This window comes from Pagrus pagrus (assembly GCF_965226575.1).
Source record: "Pagrus pagrus genome assembly, chromosome: 3".
Taxonomy (NCBI): Eukaryota; Metazoa; Chordata; class Actinopteri; order Spariformes; family Sparidae; genus Pagrus; species Pagrus pagrus.
The window spans coordinates 5,856,814-5,878,534 of NC_140187.1; the positions used below are offsets into that span (position 1 = coordinate 5,856,814).

The following is a 21,721-nucleotide window of genomic DNA, read 5'->3' on the forward strand; positions in this document are numbered from 1 at the left end:
TTGTTAAGTTTTGAATCGGACAATTGGAGGTCGAGTTAAACTCCGCATTTGCTGGTTTTCTCTTCGAGTTAGCTGGTTAGCTTCCTCGGTTAGCATTTTGGCCAAGCGGTGTAGCCGTAGGACAGTCCCACAGCAGGTGACGTCAGAAGGGGACCACCAGCCACCGGTGTTGAGTGTCCGACTTGTTTCGCTGTCATCTCTCTGCCGCCGGGACTTCATGTTCAGCCACCTCTCCGCTGCCCTCGCACTGCTTCCCCGCCGCCTGCTCTTCACCTCACCGAGGACTTTGACCAGAGCCTGCCGCCTCCTCCACAGGATGGAGCCGGCCGCGGTGAGGTGCCTTCCCGGGGAACCCAAACTCACCATCTCGTTCTGCCTGGACGGCAGCCACAAGCACATGCTGCGGGACCAGGACGAGGCTCTGGGCAAGGTCCTGGCCCGGATCTCCAACGGCATCACCAAGGACCAAAGGAAGGCGAAGAAGTCGAAGAAGAACAAGGGGCAGCAGCCGTGTGAAACCCCGGAGTCCGCCGTGGTGAAGCTGTACTACGAAGGGGACGAGGTGGCCGACACGGTGCTGAACTCGGAGGCGTGGCAGGACGGAGCCGTGCTGCAGGTGGGGGACGTGAAGTACTCGGTGCAGAGGAACGCTCCAACCTTCACCACCGCCGAGCTGCCGGTGTCTCTGCTGGCCGGGTTCCCCGTCTGTCCCAGTCTGGAGGTGGAGTTTGGGAACCTGCAAGACTGCGAGTTCACCTGGTATAAAGAAAACACCACAAACACAAGGTAACCACACAAAAGTGTTACTGACAGATCATGCTGCACACTTTGTCCAATATAATGTAGATATTCTTAAATAGATCTTGAATAATCCTTCAAATATTGTTATGAAAAATATATGCACATATTGGAGTTATTTTACAGTTTAACAATAAACTTTATTGTCCAAAACGACAGCAGCGCAGTGAATAAGTCATCTTCTCTTGTAATTTAATAATCAGAAATTACCCCAAGCATCTTTTCCTGCATTATGTTCTGTTGAAAAAAGAAAAAAAGGGTTAGTTCAAGTTTATTTTTCCACTAGAGCCCGACCGATAAATCGGCTGGCCGATATTATCGCATTATATTGGTACCAGCGTATAAGCTGTCGACATCAGCAGGTATGAAAACTTCTTTTGGTTCAAGATCATCTGTACTTTAATGCCGAAGTCAGTTTGGTAAAGAGACAAATCAGTGTAATGCAGTAATAGATCATAAGAAGCGTCACCAGAGCTAAGACCTGAGCTGCATGAAGATAAATGATAAACAAGACAAAACAAATGCGTAGATAACTTTCTCGAGGTCATCAGAGGGTAAAAAAAAAATATTTTTAGAAATATCTTTCACATTTAGAAGGCAGGACTGTTCAACTACAGAGACTGCCAAGGTTGTTGTAAATCAGACTGGACAATCTGAACACCTTCGTCCTTTTTTCTCTCTACTTGTTCTTGTCTTAGCCCTGAAGTTGCTGGACAAGTCCCAGCTCAGGACAGCAGTTGGACAGAGGTAGGAAGTGAGAGAGTCCACGTTCCGTCCAATCAGGACATCGGCTGCAGGCTCAAACTGCGCTGCACACCTAAAGACGGAGGACGCAGTGGCCAGGTGAAGGAACTGGTCTCTGTGGGAGCCGTGGAGGCCGGACCAGGCGTGTGCACGTTCGACAACCGACACGCGTACACTGTCAAAGAGGCAGAGTGGCCGGTTGTGAGGGTGGTGTCGTACAACATCCTCGCCGATGTGTACGCACAAACAGAACTGTCCAAGACTGTGCTTTACCCGTACTGCGCCCCCTACGCCCTGCAGCTGGACTACAGGCAGAACCTGATCAAGAAGGAGCTGGCCGGATACAACGCTGACATCATCTGTCTGCAGGAGGTCGACAAAGGTAACATGTCTCCTCATTGCTTTGAATCATAATCACAACTAATCCAAGTCGTGAGTGATGAGTGTCTCCATCATCTGGTGCACGTGTCTGGTCTCTGACTCACTTCTTGTTCTCTGGACTCTTTAGGGGTGTTCACAGACAGTCTGACTCCAGCTCTGGATGCCTTCGGTCTGGACGGCGTTTTCAGGATCAAAGATAAACAGCATGAAGGACTGGCCACTTTCTACCGCAGGTGAGATCTGCCAGCCGCCAGAATCGGAAGGAAATGTTGTCTGTGTTTTTCTGTCTGATACAGTTCTGTTCGCACAGGATTTGATCGAGTCCTCTCTGTTGAAACAGAGGAGTGAGTAGTTATTTGTTGATCCTCCAGTTAAACACTTCTGAAGCAGCTATTTTAAGTTAAAAGCCACATCCACAAGGTGCTTTATGTTACTGGTCCATATGGAAGTAGCATAAAAATTAAAATGACCCTTTTATGGTCCTCAGACTGGTAGTTCCTGCTTCACCCACACAAGAGCACCCAAACAATGCTGCAGACCTCTCAGACTGCAACCGCAGTATAATAATAGTGTAATAGTTTATGTGATGTTGAACGTTTGGTCATTTAAAAGTGACATCTTGATTCCTTATTAGGTCAAAGTTTAAGCTGCTGAGCCAACATGACATCGTGCTGAACGAGGCATTGACCTCTGACCCCGTCCAGTCTACGCTGCTGGAGAAAGTTTCTGCTAACAGCGCTCTGAAGGACAAGATACTACAGAGGTCCACCGCCCTGCAGGTACTACTGTACACCTGCTCTTCACCTGCTGTGTTTACTTTACTTTTGTAAATCAATCAGAAGAGGACTCAGACTTTTAATGGATGAATTGATTCCTCCAAAAAAGATTAAACAGAATATTAATGGAAAACTAAACATTTACAGTCTCCTTGTTGTAAATACTCAGCTTTGTCAGCTTTTGACACTCGTCTTTCTTGACTCATTTCTCTGCAGGTCAGTGTACTCGAGGACCTGAATAAACCAGGCAGGAAGGTGTGTGTGGCCAACACTCACCTGTACTGGCACCCAAAAGGTAAAACAACTAATTTCTTTGGATGAACACCTGAGTCACTGATATAAGACAGCAGAGTGATGATCCTGTAACCTTCAGGCCTTTACACACCAAGTCTGTTTTCTTTAATCGATCATTCTAATAAAAAATGTTATGCAACGAATCCTTGCACAATGATTCCAATACATTTTATCATTTTATTCATGAGTACCTGAAAGCTGAATTTATCTCCTTTGAAGGAGGGAACGTTCGTTTGGTCCAGATGGGCGTGGCTCTGCAACATCTGGGTCGTGTGATCAGCGAGGTCGCTCCTGGAGCCCCTCTGGTGTTTTGTGGTGATTTCAACTCCAGCCCTAACTCGGGTAACTCCACACCTGAAGGACAGACCACAGCAGCACCAGTCTCTGCCAGTATTCACTTTCACAGGAGATGTTCATATGACTGATGTTAAAAATACATTTCCTGCTTTGATAGCAGTGTGTTTTTTCTCCTCATCCTGTCTGCAGGTGTGTTCCAGCTGGTTACAGAAGCTCTGGTTCCTCAGCAGCATGAAGACTGGAGCAGCTCTGGGCCGGAGGAGTCCTGCAGTATGGAGCTGCCCTCAGCCTTCCCTCCGCTGCTGAGCGCCTGCAGCGAGCCGGCCTACACAAACTACGTGGGAGGATTTCACGGCTGCCTGGACTACATCTTCATACAGCCGGACAGCATGCAGGTAATGATACTGACACTGATACTACTGTTACCACTACTGATGCAACCACTGCTATTGCTTTTCCAACTGCTACTGATACTCATGCTGCCGCTAACACTAGTGGCAGTAGAAGCAGTGCTAATACTGCATACATGTACTACTGCTAATGCTGAACTTTTCTTGTTGACCTGTGTCTTGTTGCAGATCAATCTATAAATATTGGCTATAATCGATATTTCTGTAATAACAACAGATCACGTGACTGCTTGTAGGTAGCCTTAAGTGAATAATACACTTGAGAAAGGACTCTAAACTTTTGAAATTAGCAAGATTTGCTCATAAATTGTGGACGACTCTAACCACGAAGCTAACTTGTGTGCGTCTCTGCAGGTGGAGCAGATGATTCCTCTGCCCACCCACCAGGAGGTCACCACCTACGAGGCTCTGCCCAGCGTGGCTCACCCCTCCGACCACATCGCCCTGATTTGCGACCTGCGCTGGAACCCTTGACCTCTGACGTCTGACCTCAAACCACCTGGAAAAAACACACTGGAGAACTGGACCATCAGTCGCTCCTGCAAATACAATCTGACTTTATACTGAATGAAATCTGAGCATGGAAACATGTTGCGGCAGACAACAGAAACATGGACGAGCAGAGAAATCATTAAACGCTGAACTGTCTTAACTTACAACATGACATTGTGTTATTAACAGTACGATAATTCATGAATTTTTTAATCACTGATATTCAGTGTTGGGGTTGTTGCCGGGAGAATGAATGAGTTGCACATTGTTTATTTTTCTTAAAAGTAATAAACTGCTTTGGTTGTAGAAAACTCACTTGAGTTACTGGATCACACTGAGTTAATAATTCATATATAAACTAATTTAATGTGACTCACCCTCAAAAACTGCTGTTCAAACAAACTTTGGACTACATGGACATTTCAAGACATTCATTAATAAATACATAGTAATATTTGAATTAAAATATTTATTATTGATATTATTTTGGTCAAACAAGTTGCTCAGTGGTCCTTTTGAGTTTTTTAATAAAGTTTGAATTTAGTCAGTTCTTGGCTCATTCTTCTGTATTTTGTTATTTATTGTGACACTAGCAACACTTAAACACATGTTAAAGCGGATGGAGAACCGGAAGTAGGTAAACAAACTGACAGTAAAGTATTTACTGTCATATGATCTATGATCTGTGTGTCTTCATTTTCCACAGTATGTAAATATAGCTCACGGTGTGCGGTGCATCCACCCTCCATCGCCACGCTGTTTTTCTCTCATTGGTCAGAAGTGGACGGGAGGCGGGCCCGGAGTGTTTGGGACATACCATTGTATCTTATGTTAGGGGCGCTGGGAAAAGTCTGAATAAAGGTTACGGATTACGGGGAACAGCCGTGACGATTTGACCAATATATAGTTAAGAGACTACTGTAAAAATAAAGACTAAAACACCTCTCATGTTATTTTGTAAACATTTAGGGAGATTTGTCTTTCAGTTACGGCTCCGGCGGGTTGTAACATCCCCGCGTCAGTGACAGCGGAGAGAGAAAGACCTTCAAGTATGCTGGAGTTAGCCAGCCAGACCGGAAACTGGCTAATTTTGCCTCTAAAATAAAAGTATGAACGTCTTCTTTGCTGAAGGTTGTAGATCCAAGACCCCGTTCAAGGATGTAATTACTGTTAAAGTTTACGCGTGACACAGAAAGTAGAATAGAATATAAACAGTTGTGATTACTTTTAAAGATCTCAATTTAGGCGTGGGTTAATGAGTTGTTGCTATTTTAACAGAATCATGGAAGGTTTCCTTAAGTCAAAAAATCTAGTTTTTCAAGTCATTTTTTTCTTCTTGGGTGATTGTTAATGTCTGTGATTTTGATTAGTTATTGCTGTTTTCTCTTGCATGTTTGAATTTTCATTTTCTGGCAGCAAGTGGGTATCAAATATTTTGTCAGAAAAAAATGATAAACTGATAAAAGCAGTTCACTCCTGTAATAAGTGATCAGATGTTAACAGTACTCTTCAGATATTTTTGTGTAGTCTTTTTGTTTTGCTTATATTTCAGGCTGTAAGACCACATTAATATCACAAGGCTCAATTATACTGATTAAAAGAATGCTTTTATTCTGAAGCCCCTTTACCGGATGCGTCGTGTGTCCCGCTGTCTCGCTTGACGCTGAGCGGCTGAACAGGAAACCAAACAATGAACGAGGATTTAAACGATCTTACGTGTCATTCCCAGAGTTTCAGTGATTCAAAGACCTCCTGGAGACTCTCGGTGAACACATTCCTGTAAGTTTTCTTCCTTTTTTTATCCATTCACACACAGACTAAAGACAGGAGCGGGATGTCATGTTAGCAAGCAGCTTTTAATTAATTGCCGCATCGCTAAATTAACAAGTGAGCAGTAAGTTAGCTAGCTTAGCTAACGTGAGTTAGCTACAATCACTGTAAGTTCATTTGTGTCACAGTTCAAAACACGAGCACAGTCTGTACTCATCTCTAGGCTCATAACTTACAGTGTAGATTTAAGCATGTTTATATGTAAATTATCGCAGTTTTACGGTAGATAAAGTACTGTATCACTGTGTGGCTAAGACGGCTATGTTAGCTGCTGGTGATGTGCCGAAAATAGTGCCTGCTTTAGTCTGGGGCTCTCCTTCTCTGTGCTCTCGTTTTATCGCCTGTGAATGTGGTTGTTTTGTTGACACCACACGAAAACTAAATTAAGACATGTACGACATCATGAGAGGACAACCAGGGTGAATGAAGGACACGGTTCCGGTGTCCCATGGGTTCATCTGTCCGGATTAAAATTCATTATTTTGTCAAAGTTATACAGAAGCTAATATTATCTAAGTCGTTCAAACCATGTCGTGTGTTTGAAACTTCATTTAGATTCATTAAAGGCTCCTTTGTCTGAAAGTGCGTATTGAAGTGCAGGTTTAACTGGTTTTACAATACCGTAGTTATTGGCGTGCATCAGGATGCTTGTTGACAGGTGAGCAGGTAAACACCTTCCTGCGGTCATCTCAGGAGCGCCTCTGTCAGGCAGAAATATGAACTTTGCACATAACATGGTGATGGACTGACATTAGAGATGAAAGGAAAAACCTAAATAAGTAAATGAGGGATGAAATATAACAGTCGTGCCTCCTGAAGAAGGGTTTGAATGACCAAATGTCCTCTAACCTTTTAGGTGTCAGTCATGAAAATCAACTTGAACTGAAAGTTGCATAGAGTAGATCATCTGTCACAGAAACACAGTCACTGTTAATCTCCTTTCTCCTGTTCAGGCTTCTTCCTGTCTCCTCATTGATGAGCTGTGGTCACCTTGGTAACGGTTGCTAACAGCAGAAGCATGAAGGCCTTGATCCTGGTCGGAGGGTACGGGACCCGGCTGCGACCGCTCACGCTGAGCGTCCCCAAACCGCTGGTGGACTTCTGCAACAAACCCATCCTGCTGCACCAGGTGGAGGCACTGGCAAAGGTACGTAGGAGGTGGGGTTCAGGTGGGGTTCAGTGAGCCAGCTGCTGTCCTGTCGTCACAGTGAGAAGTTTTAATATCCAACACAACTGTACAGCTGACGTTCTCTGTCTGTGCGCAGGCCGGGGTGGACCATGTGGTTCTGGCGGTGAGCTACATGTCAGAGCTGCTGGAGAGAGAGATGAGAGTCCAGGAGGAGAGGGTATGCAAACAAACCATTACGCTGACACACTGTTACTGCTGTGATACACATCAGCGCTCACGCAACACACGCTAAATGTTTTAATCGAGTACTGGACCAGATCATCGGGTCTGTCCATTCACTTTCCTGAAGGGGCAATTCACACAAATCCCAGGAAATCTCCAGTGGTGTCGAGTCATGCAGGTAGCTTTTGTTTGCTGAGTGGTAGGGCTGCAACTATCAATGATTGTCATTATCGATTATTTTCACAATTAATCATTTAGTCTATTAATCATCAAAATTGGGAAAAAGTCTCAGAGCCCAAAGTAACGTCTTCAGATTGTTTCTTTTTTCCCACCAACAATCCAAAAAAAAATCATGTAATCATACTCAGAGTATCCCTGGATGTTTAATCTGAGCCCCTGGCAGTTTGTTTCTAAACATTTTTATTCACTCTGATGCACTTTGAGTAATACAGAACTGATTATTGTGCTCAGTCTGCGGTATCCTGAATGTTTCACTGTTTTCTCCTCAGCTTGGGATTCGTATCTCTCTGTCTCATGAGAAGGAGCCTCTGGGGACGGGTGAGTTTCTCTTCACTACAGACAAATCCAGACAGACAGGAAACTGTCCCAGTACTACAATGACAAATTCACGGAAATCAATAGAAAAAAGAACTAGATTTTACTGATTTGAGCTCATCCAGTGCATCATTTACTTGACAAATAAACACATTTAATCAAACGGATGCATAAACTATGTATTTCCAATGTTGTCATTAACAAGTCCTTCTCACTGAATTAATGTCCTGTGTCCTGTTTTGTATTTTTGACTGAAAGTTTAATAAATATGAGAAATGAACATGTGTTTGTTTGTGTGCAGCGGGCCCCCTGGCGCTGGCTCGAGAGCTGCTGAACATCGACAACGAGCCGTTCTTCGTCCTCAACTCGGACGTCATCTGTGATTTCCCCTTCAAAGACATGCTGCAGTTCCACCGCAACCACGGCAAGGAGGGAACCATCGTGGTGAGAGACACAGACGGTACAATGTGTTTTAGTCAGATTCTGGCCATTTCCAGTGGTGCCAGACAACTGTGAGAGGAGAGGGGTGAATTCTTGGCCAGAGACCAAAGACGGAAGAGGATAATATTATCCATACCATCTTGATTCTACAATTTCACAAAGTCCCATTACATAACTATGATTATGGACACTTATTTAGTCTAAGTTGAGCCTTACTTTGGGTTTTTTGGCAGTAGAACCTGGTGTAAGATTGACTATTCAAGGCTGCTGTGTGTTTGTTAAGGTAACGCGTGTGGAGGAGCCCTCTAAATACGGTGTGGTGGTGTTTGAGTCAGACAGCGGCATAATACATCGGTTCGTTGAGAAACCTCAGGTCTTTGTCTCCAACAAGATCAACGCCGGCATGTACATCTTCAATCCCAGCATGCTCAGCAGGATCCAGGTGACTCTTACACTCTCTTTGGTGTTTACTGATGCGTATTTGGACACATTTACATTCATATCTACTGTAAAATATTGATGTATAGTGCTGGCATTTAATTATATGTTTGACTCTTATCTTATTTGTTTGCGTGTGTGCAGCTGAGACCAACATCCATAGAGAAAGAGATATTTCCCGTCATGGCACAAGAGGGACATCTGTATGCAATGGAGCTACAGGGTAACTATTACTACAACTTATTTATGGCTGCATTATCATATCATCTGTCAATATTTATGGTGGATGTTTATAACACACTGTTTGGGTCATAATTTTTACCGTTTGATTTCCCTCCTGAATAAGTTTTGTCTAACATGTGACCCCTGTGATTCGTTTTAATGATGTATTTACACAATGGTAGCATGATAATGGAGTTTATTGTAGGGAGTTGACCTGTGTGCTTACTCTGGTCTCACAGCTTACAGCTCTACCAGACGTAAGTGTTTGGGCTTTTCTGCACATCCGAACTCGTGTAGTTTTGGAGAGGAATCGTTTGTAGAGAAGCACCGATACCAACAAAACATGGCCGACATCCTTTATCCACAAACAAGCTCGATTCTGTAACGTTCAGATAAAGAGCGGAAGATCAGAACCAACCTTGAGCCAAATCAAACTGGAATCGGTGCATCTCTCAATCATCATCCCTCTCTGGGAGCGATCAGCTTTGTGTGAAGCAGCTGAAACATTTAGCTGAGCAGTTAAACCTCCCTCCCCCCATGCTGTAGTCCCGGCAGGCGGACTGGTCCGAGTCTCTGACTCTGGTCCAGGTCGTAGTGGCTTCGTTTCCCAGTAACTCTGGTGAAACACTGAGCAGCTCCCAGCTCAGGAAACAATAAAAAAAAATCTGCAGTTAAATGATCAGCGGTCACTGACTTCCTGTCTTGTGACCTCATGCTTCAGTTCCTCATCTGTTGTAGATCACCAGGAAACTCTTAGTTTCGTGTCCTTGTTTCCATGGTAACTAATTGCTGTCCCTGTCTGTTTCTCTGTATACCGTTTGTCTGCTTGTCTGTTTGTCTGCCTGTTCGTCTATCTGTGCAGGTTTCTGGATGGACATTGGTCAGCCTAAAGACTTCCTGACAGGGATGTGCATGTACCTTCAGTCAGTAAGACAACACGCTCCCGAGAGGCTACACACAGGGCCCGGTTTCCTTGGCAACGTTCTGGTGGTGAGTTCAGCTCATTGCTGCTACATTTCAGATTAAAAACTTGTGCTCGATAATAATCCCCTGTTCTTGCTTTTCTCTGCAGGACCCGACGGCGCAGATTGGAGAGAACTGCACCATCGGCCCCAATGTCACCATCGGTGCTGGCGTGGTCGTGGAGGACGGCGTGAGGATAAAACGCTGCACGGTGCTGAAGGGAGCGCGGGTTCGATCACACTCCTGGCTGGAGAGCTGCATCGTGGGGTGGAGCTCCTCTGTTGGCCAGTGGGTGAGTAAAGGACAGAGGACACCAACCTTTTCCCATCAAAGATCAATGTCTGAGTCACTGAATCTGACGGCGTGAATGGAACTGAAGACATTAACACTGACAGTGAAAGCAGAGATGTTTGGGTTAATCAAAGCCGGCATCTGCTCCTCCGAAGTTTTTGTGTTAATTTTGCGTTATGATTGTTGTCAAGTGTGTTGACGGTCTGTCTTTCATTATCTGTGTCAACAGGTTCGTATGGAGAACGTGACGGTGTTGGGTGAGGATGTGATTGTGAACGACGAGCTTTACCTGAACGGTGCCAACGTCCTGCCTCACAAATCCATCAACGAATCGGTCCCAGAGCCCCGAATCATCATGTAGCATCGTGTGGAGCAAACATAAAGCCTTTTATATGAACTCAACCGAACACCCAAACTGTGCCAGAGAGAGAAAGGGGTGAAAGAGGAGTGAAAACAGAACAAAAGAATGTTTTTTCTCTCTTATTTTAATTAGTTTGAACTCGTTTTTAGCCCTGCTTGGCTGCACCGTCCATCAATCAGAAATGATGAGCATATGATTTGTTAAAAAGCAGCCCGGCCCGTCAGAGAGGTTTATAACACTAGTTTCCTGAATATGGTGGATGATAAATTTCTCTGCTTTAATAGAGTAAAGGTGAAGGATGGGGTTGATATACCTGGGCTGGTTGTCTGTCACAAGGTGGAGGGACTAATGTAACGTGTGTTTAAAGGGGGAGCGGGTTAGAGAGCGATACGAACACTGCTGCTTAGATTCACTATGCATTTACATTTCCTGGACAGCTGCAGAGTATCCGTGAACAGGTACTGAGGGATCATACTACATCTGCTGTAGAGACTGGAATCATGACTACTGGCACTGAAAATTATGTCCTGACTTATTAACCAAAATGCGGTATTGGTTACAGTTGAAGCTGCATTAATAGATTACTTGTTGTCCTCTTGGGGGGCAGCAGAACACAACGCTGTAAACACCTAACACCTTATAAAGTTGTTATGGCGAATGTTTTAGCAAAGAGCTGCTTAAACACACATCCAGCTGACACACAGGAACATTATCATGCAACTCATGTCTGTGTCCACCTGATGAATGTAATTTGATCCATTTTTATAAAAAGGAATGATTAGTTCAGGTTTAATCAGCTGTAGAGTGGACGTCTCTGTCTTGGTAAACTTTACATGTTTTTCTGCTCTTTTCTTTTGATCATAAAAACTGCGCTTCGATGCCAAACTGGTTACTGCTGAGTGAAATGTAGCAGGCTTTTTATAACAAACTGCAGTTTTTTTTAAGTTTGTTTAGAGATATTTGTGTCGGGCTGCATCTGGACTATTCTACTCAGAGTACCTTTAAAATCTTGGTTGTTGGTGACCTCCAGTGGTTTAACCTCTCACCCTGCTGCAGTGATGTACAGGTGTACTCCAGGACACCGTGACATCACTTTTCGGTGTGGTTGCAGGTCCAACAGAAGTGAAACGGACTCAAAATTTTAGACCAGAAAAATTGGTAATGTACTGTTTTACAGGCTGCTGTTAAGCTGCTCTTTAAAGACAATAAGGTGAATTTATTTTCTGATTCATTCAAAATGACTAGTGTGGCTAAAAATGTAAAGTTTGTCCCGAGGCTTGCACTAGAGATAAGTCAAATATTATTCTTCTGTACGGTGGCCCTTTTAGGACATTTCCCAGACCCAGTTTGAGCTGTACTTTCTCATCTCAACTATACATGATTTACCTACTGCCAGCATATTAACATGCAGCTATTAGGTGTTTACATGCTAACGTTATCATGTAACATTTAGTATATCAGCATGTCATTTTAGCATTCATCTCAAACAGAGGCTGTTTGGAAGTCAGTCATCACTTCAAAGAAGTATACTGTCGTGAACTGAGCTGTTGAACAAGTGGAAAATTTGACTTGTTAGTGACATTAAATGTCAAAAGGATCACCAAAGTCATTGAGTTTCTTCCTTAAGGGACCCTTAACGTCCGAACCAAATTTCAAATTAATCCTTAGATTGTTGCTAAGAGATTTGTTAGACTGACTGACTAAAATTGCTGAATTTAATAGACATTTTTAATTAACTGCACTCATGAACTTAAAGGGAAGAGTCTGCTGAACATTGATTTCACTCCTCGCACTCAAAAGACAGAAGCAAATTATCCACGGCACTTGATTTGTGTCAACCTTGCAATTAAAGGGTCATTTGAATGTTCAACAAGGGCAAAGTTAAATTAATTTACGCCTGATGCTGTGAAATAAATCGATAAACTTATACAGTTGATGGCCTCTGAAGCTTTCTATGTTTTTGTCACCTTAGATGCACAGATGTGTTGATGTGTCTCCTGTGTTTGACTTGTCGTTACTGACCATGAACACATGCAGCAGGTTATGTCAGCTGTCTGTCCTGATAATCAACAAAACTGATCTCTGAACAGAATGCAGCGGTTCCATGTTTATATGCAGCTGGTGATGAACAGTATTTGAACATGTTAACTTTGACTGTGTCTGAATGAATGAAGTCAACTCTTGTAATGAAGTCTTTTTTAAGAGAATAATATAATCTACTGACCACAGTCTCGTCTCGTCTCTTTTGTGTATGTTGAAGAGTCCCTGCAGTAACTTTACACCTGGAGATCAGGTCACACGTCATGGTAGGTGCTGTATGATGTCGTCTGTAGCTCTGGAAGAGAAAATAACCCTGATGATGTAACAGTGATGTCATCAGGGTAATCTTAGTTTGTGTTTGGTGACGACGAATGACAACAGAAAATCTGTGACAAATTGGGTGTTTGAGTTTTAAAGATGTTCTTGTTTACCTGGCAGGGAGGGTCTGATGAAAGATGCTTCCAAGGTGCATTATGGGAAATGTAGGATCAAGTGTTTTCAGAGCTTCACCAACATTAGGACAAAAAACTGTTTTTTTGTCAGTCTCTCTCATGTACTCCAACTTTTCAGAGGTGCAATACTAACTCACTGGAGAATTATAAAAGTAATCACAATGTACACTTGGTCTGTAGTAGAACTTTACATGTAGTGTGATTTTTTTTTTTGCAGTTGTAAGTAATGTGCGTAGTCGTATCGTCTTCATCTTTCACTCTTGGTATTGTGATGTTTCATTCTTCCTGTATGAAACTTTTTATATTGAACATGAAATACAGACGCTTATTATCGCAAGATGACGAGATGAGTGAGGTAAAACTATGAAACACGAACAAAGCTTAAAAATATTCTTAAAACCATGTCTGTGGTGGCATGAGCAACACAATTGTAAGCAACATTTTGCATTTTTCTCACAATGAGTGAGTAATAGAGTTAAGTGCTTTGTAATATGGTATTATTCTCAAATACTGCACATTTTTATTTAAGTATTAAAACTTGTTTATAATAAAATAACTACTGTGGAAACATTAAAACTTTTACTTGTTTGACTTTATTCTCAAAAGATTATGATCTCTTTAAAAAATAAATAATCGTAGATTTACCCCAACATAGTCGTGACTGAAGACAACGGACAATCTGAAACCATTTCAGTTTTATTCTTTATTTGTTTTAGAATCATAATAAAAGTAATTAATCAGAACACAATCAGTAATATACCATTTACAAAAATCTTTATGCTTCCCGTACATAGTAACTTATATTGATCAAAATTAAGCCTGAATCTGAAGTTTTCACAATTAAAGATTTAATTACTTTGTAACATAACTACTGATAGTACAGGATAATAAAAATTCACCTAGAGAATATATCTATATATACTGAATCATGAATATGAATGAATACATATCATGAATCCATACAATGATAAAAGACAATAAAACTAGAGCTCAACTAATATATCACCAGGCTGACACATTGTCACAGATAATGTGAGGCTATATTGATATTGGTGAGTATGTCGGCCGATAAAACAGCCCAGTCGCCAGAAGAAATGTTGGCATTGTACGTTTCTGCAAACCACGTTTCAGATAATGTTTATTTACACGTTAAATTTGTACATTTCATATGTATCATATCAACATTTCTAGGAAAATATGTCATATCTAGTTCAAATTAGCTGTTGTCGGAGAACTAGTTTGAGACAGCGTCTAAACATTTGATAGTATATATCTTGAAGGGAGTCTCAGGACATTTTCAGGCCATGTTAGCTGCAACAAAACAGGATATTTTTAACCAGTGTTGTCACAGCATTAAATTTAAAATTGAACATAAAGTAGCGTTTTGACACAGGCTATTAAAGATAAAATATAGTTGTAACATATTCGTGGTTTGCAGAACTGCAATATTTATTCTGGTGATTGGGTTGCTGAACAAAAAAAAGTGAAAGTTGTGTTCTACAACATTGTTTTTATTACATGGTTTAAAGTTAGTTACAATGATTATATTTTTTAACTGTGAATGTCCTGCTATGTAGGCCTATATATATGCTGCTAGGTATCTTATTTACCAAATTTAAGAGGTTTTCATCACAATGTTGATTTATGTTATGTAATTCTGTACTCTTTTTTTCTGTGAATAAATTATTTGATTTTTAAAATTCATGTACAGACGCGTTTTTAACCTGTAGACACACAGAGAGGCTCAAGTTTCATCATAACTCCAAGAACTTGTCGTATCAGTGATACGCCAAATGACATTTCTGAGCCGGCTTACCTCACCTGAAAATAATAACACATAGCATGTCTAGCTAAGACTAGAGACTAGGCCAGAAGCCTGTCTACACTGTCTGGTCTTCCATTTTTACAGAGACCGTCACTGGTAATACCTTCAGTGGCAGTTTATTCCAGGTACCAACGTATGGAAACAGCCCGTCAGTGAAAGTGTGTTTGAATGTGTGTATGTGTGTGTTAGTATCAAGATCAAAGAACGACAGCTTTCCTTTGTCATAGTCCAGGTGAACTCTGATCCTCTGGAGCTTCTTTACTGCGAGAACTTTAGCTGGGAGTGGCGGTGAGACGGCTTTGTATATTCCATCAATGTTCTCAATTTCCCAGGATCCAGTCAGTAATTTTCCCTTTCTCTGGAAGGACTCACTTAAGACACCTAGGCCCCAATATTCATCATTTCTAACCTCAACATCCCAGTCATGAGTCCCTGAATTTAAGGCCTCAGAGCCGAGGACACAGCGGTGCATTTCTATCCTCTCCGGATTTTCAGGAAGCTTCAGTGTCTGTCCACGTCTCACACTGGTCAGATCTTCAGACAGGATCAGTTCTGGGTCGGCTGTGTTTGGATCCAGAATCACAGGAGTGTAGGAGACCATCTCCTTCATCTTGTTCCAGATGTTGAAGATCAGGTTGCCCAGGTGTTTGGCCACATCTATCAGAGCTCCCGAGTCCAGCTGTGGATCATCCAGCAGGGGGCGCTGCTGGACTCTTTTCACTGCAGCCTTGTAGTTCTGCAGGAATGAGAGGTCTTCAGATCTCAACTCCCTCTCTGTTGCTTCGATCGTGTCTGACAGAGCTGCTATCTCTCTGCTCAGAGCCTCAATCTTCTTCTTCATCATTGTACTTTTCTGCTCCTCTTCCTCCCTCAGAACAGTGATCCTGGCCTCCTCTTCGTCTTGTAGAAACTGATGAAGCTTCTTAAACTGCTCTTCAATCTGCTTCTCTGTGTGTCGGGCCTGGACCTTGATGTGTTCTGCTGTTTGATCAAAGTTTCCTTTTATTTCTTTGTAGACCTTCAGTTTGTCCTGTAAGGGCTTCAGGGATTTCGAAAGCTCCTCTTTGTGATCCTGTGCAGCTTCATCGATGGGACTGACTCTGTGGCTTTTGTGTGTTTTTGAGTCTCTACAGATGACACACACTGGATCCTGATGGTCCAGACAGAAGAGTTTGAGTTTCTCACCGTGCAGACTGCAGAGAGACTCAGACTCTGCTGATGCTCTCTGGTCTCTCTCCTGTAGGAAGGTCTCACACAGGTTCTTTAATGCCAGGTTACGAGGTGGATCACTCACCGAAGATATTTCCTTACAAATTGGACACTTGTGTATTTGTGTCCCTCTCCACCATGTCTGCAGACAGACTTTACAGAAGCTGTGGCTGCATGACAAAACAACAGGACCTTTAAAGATGTCATGGCAGACCGGACAAGAAAGATCCTTTTCTGATTGAGAAGACATCTGAAGCTGAAAACAATGAAGGCAGACAGGGACGACGGCAAGTCAAGTTGAAAGTTTTGCTTTCCCTTCGTGTCGCAGCTCCTCTGAAACTTCTGTTTATGAGGTGAAATCAGCAGCAGGTTGAAGTACAGTATTTCCAATAATCCCAGTATTTCTTCCTTCGTACAGCCTCGTTGTGGAGTTTGGTCTGGTTTGTGAATATTGAAAATACTGGCCACAAATTGTAGCAGTGTCGTATGACGCACATTGTTTGATTTTCACATCCTTGAAATGAGGATCCCACATAGCATGAGACCACGCCTTATGTACAGTGTGCAGTGTGTGTGTGTGTGTGTGTGTGTGTGTGTGTGTGTGTGTGTGACATACTTAACACCACCCCTGCATAAATCCGTGCCCCACTTGGGTCACCCCAGTCAATAAAGTCTGGACTCCTCTGCTTCTGTGAACATGTGTTGTATAAAACATATGCTGACAAAAGCACATTTTAGTGAACTGGTCTGACTGAGCACACTTGTTTCACCACCTGACTCCTCCCTCCCAACCACAACAACAAGGAGTGACAGTCAAACCGGTCCCTTAACATTGACTGTGGTGGTTCTGGAGTGGTTACTGTGCATCTGTGTTATAACTTTGTCACATCACAAACACTTATTTTGTTATCTTTTTATAACTTACTCATTTAATTTGAGTAAGTTTTACACATGAAGATCAGTTTACTGGTCATGTTTAGTTGAAAGCAGTTGTATGATGTCGTCTGCCTCTGGAGGAGAAAATAACTGATGATGTCACAGTGACGTCATCAGGATACAACAGAAATCTCTTCCAAACTGTATTTGTGGAGTTTGAAAGATGTTCATGTTTACAGGATGGAAGGGTCTGATGAAAGATGCTATTGAGTTGCATTTTGGGAAATGTAGGATCAAGTGTTTTCAGACATTCACCAACATTAGGGACTAAAATTCAAAATGCTGCTTTGATTACACTGGTTTTCTTTTGTCCATCTCTCTTAAGAACTTTTTTAGAGCAATACTCCTGTAAATCACTGGAGTATTATGAAATAAATCACAATGCACAGTTGGTTTTAAAGTAGAAAGTTGGCCCAAGGAAAGTTATTTGTGTAATCATACTCTCTTCATCCCGTTTCAGTTTTTGTCCTTTCTCTTCTGTGGCGTTTCATCCTGTCAAGGCTGAAATTAATAACCGCAGTATGAAACCCTGCTTGTATAGAAAATTAAGTGTGGCCACTTATTTTCACAAGAAGTCCACATTATCATAAACTGCTCTCAGCTTCTGTACTTTTCTGTGGTGGCATAATATACAATATTATGAGTTAAGTGCTTTGTAATGTGTTTTCATTCTCAAATACCGCACCTTTTTCCTAAAGATTAGACTCAAAAGTATATAGCAATTTAAAAAAATATTTTGACTGAATCCTGGAAATCCTGGATTTACTTTAAAGTACTTTAAATCATAGGTTTTTAACTCAAGCTTGAAATCAATGGACAAACTGAAACCATTTAAATTGTATTCTTTATTGGTTTTAGAATTAAAAGTGATTCATCAGAACACAATCAGTAATGTACCGTTTACATTCATAAAACTCACCCGCCTCTCATACACAGTAACTTACAGTGAGTTCAAAATTAAGCCTGAATCTAAAGTCTTTAATTTCAGAAGAAGTAATCACTCTGTTAAGATAATGACTGATAGTACAGGATAATAACAACTATAAAAAAACGATCAACTGACCTAAAAAAGAATAGGCCTATATATTAATTTCATTCAATGAGTCATTCCTCCCCCATAAATAAAATAAAACTAGAGCTCTGCCAATGAACCATCACCAGGCCGACATTAGTTTCACAGATAGGCTATATCGACACTGGTGTGTGTCAGCAGATAATATAACATATCCCGTTTCGCAGAACTGCAATATTTACTCTGGCGATTGGGTTGCTGATCAAAAATATATGAAAGTTGTGGTTAAGATATTTCTACAACATTGTCTTCATTACATGGTTTAACGTTATTTACAATGATTTTATTTTGTAACTGTATAATGTCCTGCTATGTAGGCCTATATATATATATGCTGCTAGGTATGCATCTTTATCTTTAATTACCAAATGTAAAAGCTTTTCATCACAATGTTGATTTATGTTATGTAATTCTGTACTCTCATTATTTGATTTTTAAAATTCAAACATCATTATGCACACATGATGTAACGTCATCATCTTATTCCAAGTAGGAACATTAGAGAAATTAAAACAATATAAGTAACAAAATCAAAAGCTTTTTTTTTTCATTGAACACTATCACTACATTTTTTTGAAAGAGCTAATGATCAGAAACTCACAACAACATGGTTCATAAATGTTCATGAAACACTGACGCTCCTCTGTTTGTTCAACTCCAAGAACTTGTCGTATCAGTGATACGCCAAATGACATTTCTGAGCCGGCTTACCTCACCTGAAAATAATAACACATAGCATGTCTAGCTGAGACTAGAGACTAGGCCAGAAGCCTGTCGACACTGTCTGGTCTTCCATTTTTACAGAGACCGTCACTGGTAATATCTTCATTGGCAGTTTATTCCAGGTACCAACGTATGGAAACAGCCCGTCAGTGAAAGTGTGTTTGAAGGTGTGTATGTGTGTGTTAGTATCAAGATCAAAGAACGACAGCTTTCCTTTGTCATAGTCCAGGTGAACTCTGATCCTCTGGAGCTTCTTTACTGCAAGAACTTTAGCTGGGAGTGGCGGTGAGACGGCTTTGTATATTCCATCAATGTTCTCAATTTCCCAGGATCCAGTCAGTAATTTTCCCTTTCTCTGGAAGGACTCACTTAAGACACCTAGGCCCCAATATTCATCATTGATAACCTCAACATCCCAGCTATGAGTCCCTGAGTTTAAGGCCTCAGAGCCGAGGACACAGCGGTGCATTTCTATCCTCTCCGGATTTTCAGGAATCTTCAGCTTCTGTCCAAGTCTCACACTGGTCAGATCTTCAGACAGGATCAGTTCTGGGTCGGCTGTGTTTGGATCCAGAATCACAGGAGTGTAGGAGACCATCTCCTTCATCTTGTTCCAGATGTTGAAGGTCAGGTTGCCCAGGTGTTTGGCCACATCTATCAGAGCTCCCGAGTCCAGCTGTGGATCGTCCAGCAGGGGGCGTTGCTGGACTCTTTTCACTGCAGCCTTGTAGTTCTGCAGGAATGAGACGTCTTCAGCTCTCAACTCCCTCTCTGTGGCTTTGATTGTGTCTGACAGAGCTGCTATCTCTCTGCTCAAAGGCTCAATCTTCTTCTTCATCATTGTACTTTTCTGCACCTCTTCCTCCCTCAGAGCAGTGATCCTGGCCTCCTCTTCCTCTTGTAGAAACTGACGAAGCTTCTTAAACTGCTCTGTAATCTGCCTCTCTGTGAGTCGGGCCTGGACCTTAATGTGTTCTGCTGTTTGATCAAAGTTTCCTTTAACTTGTTCAAAGCACTTCAGTTTGTCCTGTAAGGGCTTCAGGGATTTCCGGAGCTCCTCTTTGTGATCCTGTGCAGCTTCATCGATGGGACTGACTCTGTGTTTCTTGTGTGTTTTTGAGTCTCTGCAGACAAGACACACTGGCTGCTGATGGTCCAGACAGAAGAGTTTGAGTTTCTCACCGTGCAGACTGCAGACAGCCTCAGACTCTGCTGATGCTCTCTGGTCTCTCTCCTGTAGGAAGGTCTCACACAGGTTCTTTAATGCCAGGTTACGAGGTGGATCACTCAACAAAGATATTTCCAAACAAATTGGACACTCGTGTATTTCTGTCTCTCTCCACCATGTCTGCAGACAGACTTTACAGAAGCTGTGGCTGCATGACAAAACAACAGGATCTTTAAAGATGTCCTGGCAGACCGGACAAGAAAGATCCTTTTCTGATTGAGAAGACATTTGAAGCTGAAAACAATGAAGGCAGACAGGGACGAGTCAAGTTGAAAGTTTTGCTTTCCCTTCGTGTCGCAGCTCCTCTGAAACTTTTGTTTATGAGGTGAAATCAGCAGCAGGTTGAAGTACAGTATTTCCAATAATCCCAGTATTTCTTCCTTCATACAGCCTCGTCGTGGAAATTGGTCTGACTCGTGAAGCTCTGTGGAATGAGGAACCCACATAGTGCACACACACACACACACACACACACACACACACACACACACACACACACACACACACACACACGCCTTATGTGCAGGGGCATGTTCAGAAGTTGGCTCTGCTGGCATAGGCCAGCCCTGAAATCTGATTGCATTACTCTGAAGTGAGAGGCAGGGTGTTAGTTTGAAGAGCAGTTTTAATTGGGTATTGTGATTTTCTTTTGTATAAAGCCTTTTACTTTCAGGGTCTGATGAAAGATGCTATTGAGTTGCATTTTTGGAAATGTATGACGTAGGAAGTATTTTCAGATATTCACCAACATTAGGGACTAAAATTCAAAATGCTGCTTTGATTACACCAGTTTTCTTTTGTCCATCTCTCTCAAGTGCCTCAACTTTTTTAGAGGTACAACACAACTGTAAGTCACTGAAGTTTTATAAAATAAATCACAATGCACAGTTGGTATTACAGTATAAAATTGTCCCAATGAAAGTTATTTGTGTAATCATACTCTCTTCATCCTCTTTAAGTTTTCATCCTTTCTCTTCTGTGGTGTTTCATTCTGTCAAGGCTGAAATGAAAACTGCAGTATGAAATCCAGCTTCTATAGAAAATGAAGTGAGGTAACTTATTTTCACAAGAAGTCAACATTGTCAGAAAAACACGTTCAAGATAAAACTGAACATGAAGAAACATGATTTACTTCGAGGTAACTTAAGATGTAGACATAACAAGCTTGAAAATATTCTCCACAGTCACAGCTGCTCTCGGCTTCTGCACTTTTCTGTGGTGGCATAATGTACAATATTATGAATTAAGTGCTTTGTAATGTGGTTTCATTCTCAAATACCGCACATTTTTCCTAAATATTAGAATTTTAAATGTTTAAAATATGACTTCAGCATTAAAACATGACATCTTTTTATAGTTTGACTCAAAAGAATATGAGCTTTTGAAAATATTTTGACTAAATCCTGGAAATCTTGGATCTACTTTAAAGTACTTTAAATCATAGGTTTTTAACTCAAGCTTGAAATCAATGGACAACCTGAAACCATTTAAATTGAATTCTTTATTAGTTTTAGAATTAAAAGTGATTCATCAGAACACAATCAGTAATGTACCGTTTACATTCATAAAACTCACCCGCCTCTCATACATAG

The 21,721-nt window shown here is 41.7% G+C and overlaps 3 protein-coding genes across 3 annotated transcripts; 2 read left to right on the forward strand and 1 right to left on the reverse strand.

Annotated features, from left to right (window-relative positions):
* Positions 1-82: 82 nt before the first annotated feature.
* pde12 (phosphodiesterase 12) lies at positions 83-4,874 on the forward strand. The gene is made up of 8 exons (XM_084348608.1): positions 83-786; positions 1,497-1,924; positions 2,051-2,156; positions 2,558-2,702; positions 2,916-2,994; positions 3,213-3,335; positions 3,480-3,685; positions 4,055-4,874. The coding sequence occupies exons 1-8, from the start codon at positions 218-220 to the stop codon at positions 4,172-4,174; spliced, it is 1,776 nt and encodes a 591-aa protein (XP_084204734.1). The 5' UTR covers positions 83-217; the 3' UTR covers positions 4,175-4,874.
* A 945-nt stretch (positions 4,875-5,819) lies between these two features.
* gmppb (GDP-mannose pyrophosphorylase B) lies at positions 5,820-12,872 on the forward strand. Its single transcript, XM_084348635.1, has 10 exons — positions 5,820-5,971; positions 6,976-7,169; positions 7,288-7,368; positions 7,883-7,931; positions 8,230-8,372; positions 8,653-8,811; positions 8,952-9,030; positions 9,892-10,019; positions 10,102-10,284; positions 10,513-12,872. The coding sequence occupies exons 2-10, from the start codon at positions 7,041-7,043 to the stop codon at positions 10,642-10,644; spliced, it is 1,083 nt and encodes a 360-aa protein (XP_084204761.1). The 5' UTR covers positions 5,820-5,971; positions 6,976-7,040; the 3' UTR covers positions 10,645-12,872.
* A 2,144-nt stretch (positions 12,873-15,016) lies between these two features.
* Positions 15,017-20,357, reverse strand: LOC311254827 (uncharacterized protein; the record flags this gene model as incomplete). Its single annotated transcript, XM_084348824.1, has 2 exons — positions 15,017-16,426; positions 18,981-20,357. The coding sequence occupies 2 exons, from the start codon at positions 20,355-20,357 to the stop codon at positions 15,017-15,019; spliced, it is 2,787 nt and encodes a 928-aa protein (XP_084204950.1).
* Between the last annotated feature and the right edge of the window lie 1,364 nt (positions 20,358-21,721).

Coding starts and splice junctions, on each gene's coding strand:
- pde12 (XM_084348608.1), top strand. CDS start 218: ATGTTCAGCCACCTCTCCGCTGCCCTCGCACTGCTTCCCCGCCGCCTG. Junction 787..1,496: donor GAAAACACCACAAACACAAG/GTAACCACACAA, acceptor TTCTTGTCTTAG/CCCTGAAGTTGCTGGACAAG. Junction 2,157..2,557: donor CTGGCCACTTTCTACCGCAG/GTGAGATCTGCC, acceptor ATTCCTTATTAG/GTCAAAGTTTAAGCTGCTGA.
- gmppb (XM_084348635.1), top strand. CDS start 7,041: ATGAAGGCCTTGATCCTGGTCGGAGGGTACGGGACCCGGCTGCGACCG. Junction 7,932..8,229: donor GAAGGAGCCTCTGGGGACGG/GTGAGTTTCTCT, acceptor GTTTGTGTGCAG/CGGGCCCCCTGGCGCTGGCT. Junction 8,373..8,652: donor GCAAGGAGGGAACCATCGTG/GTGAGAGACACA, acceptor GTGTTTGTTAAG/GTAACGCGTGTGGAGGAGCC.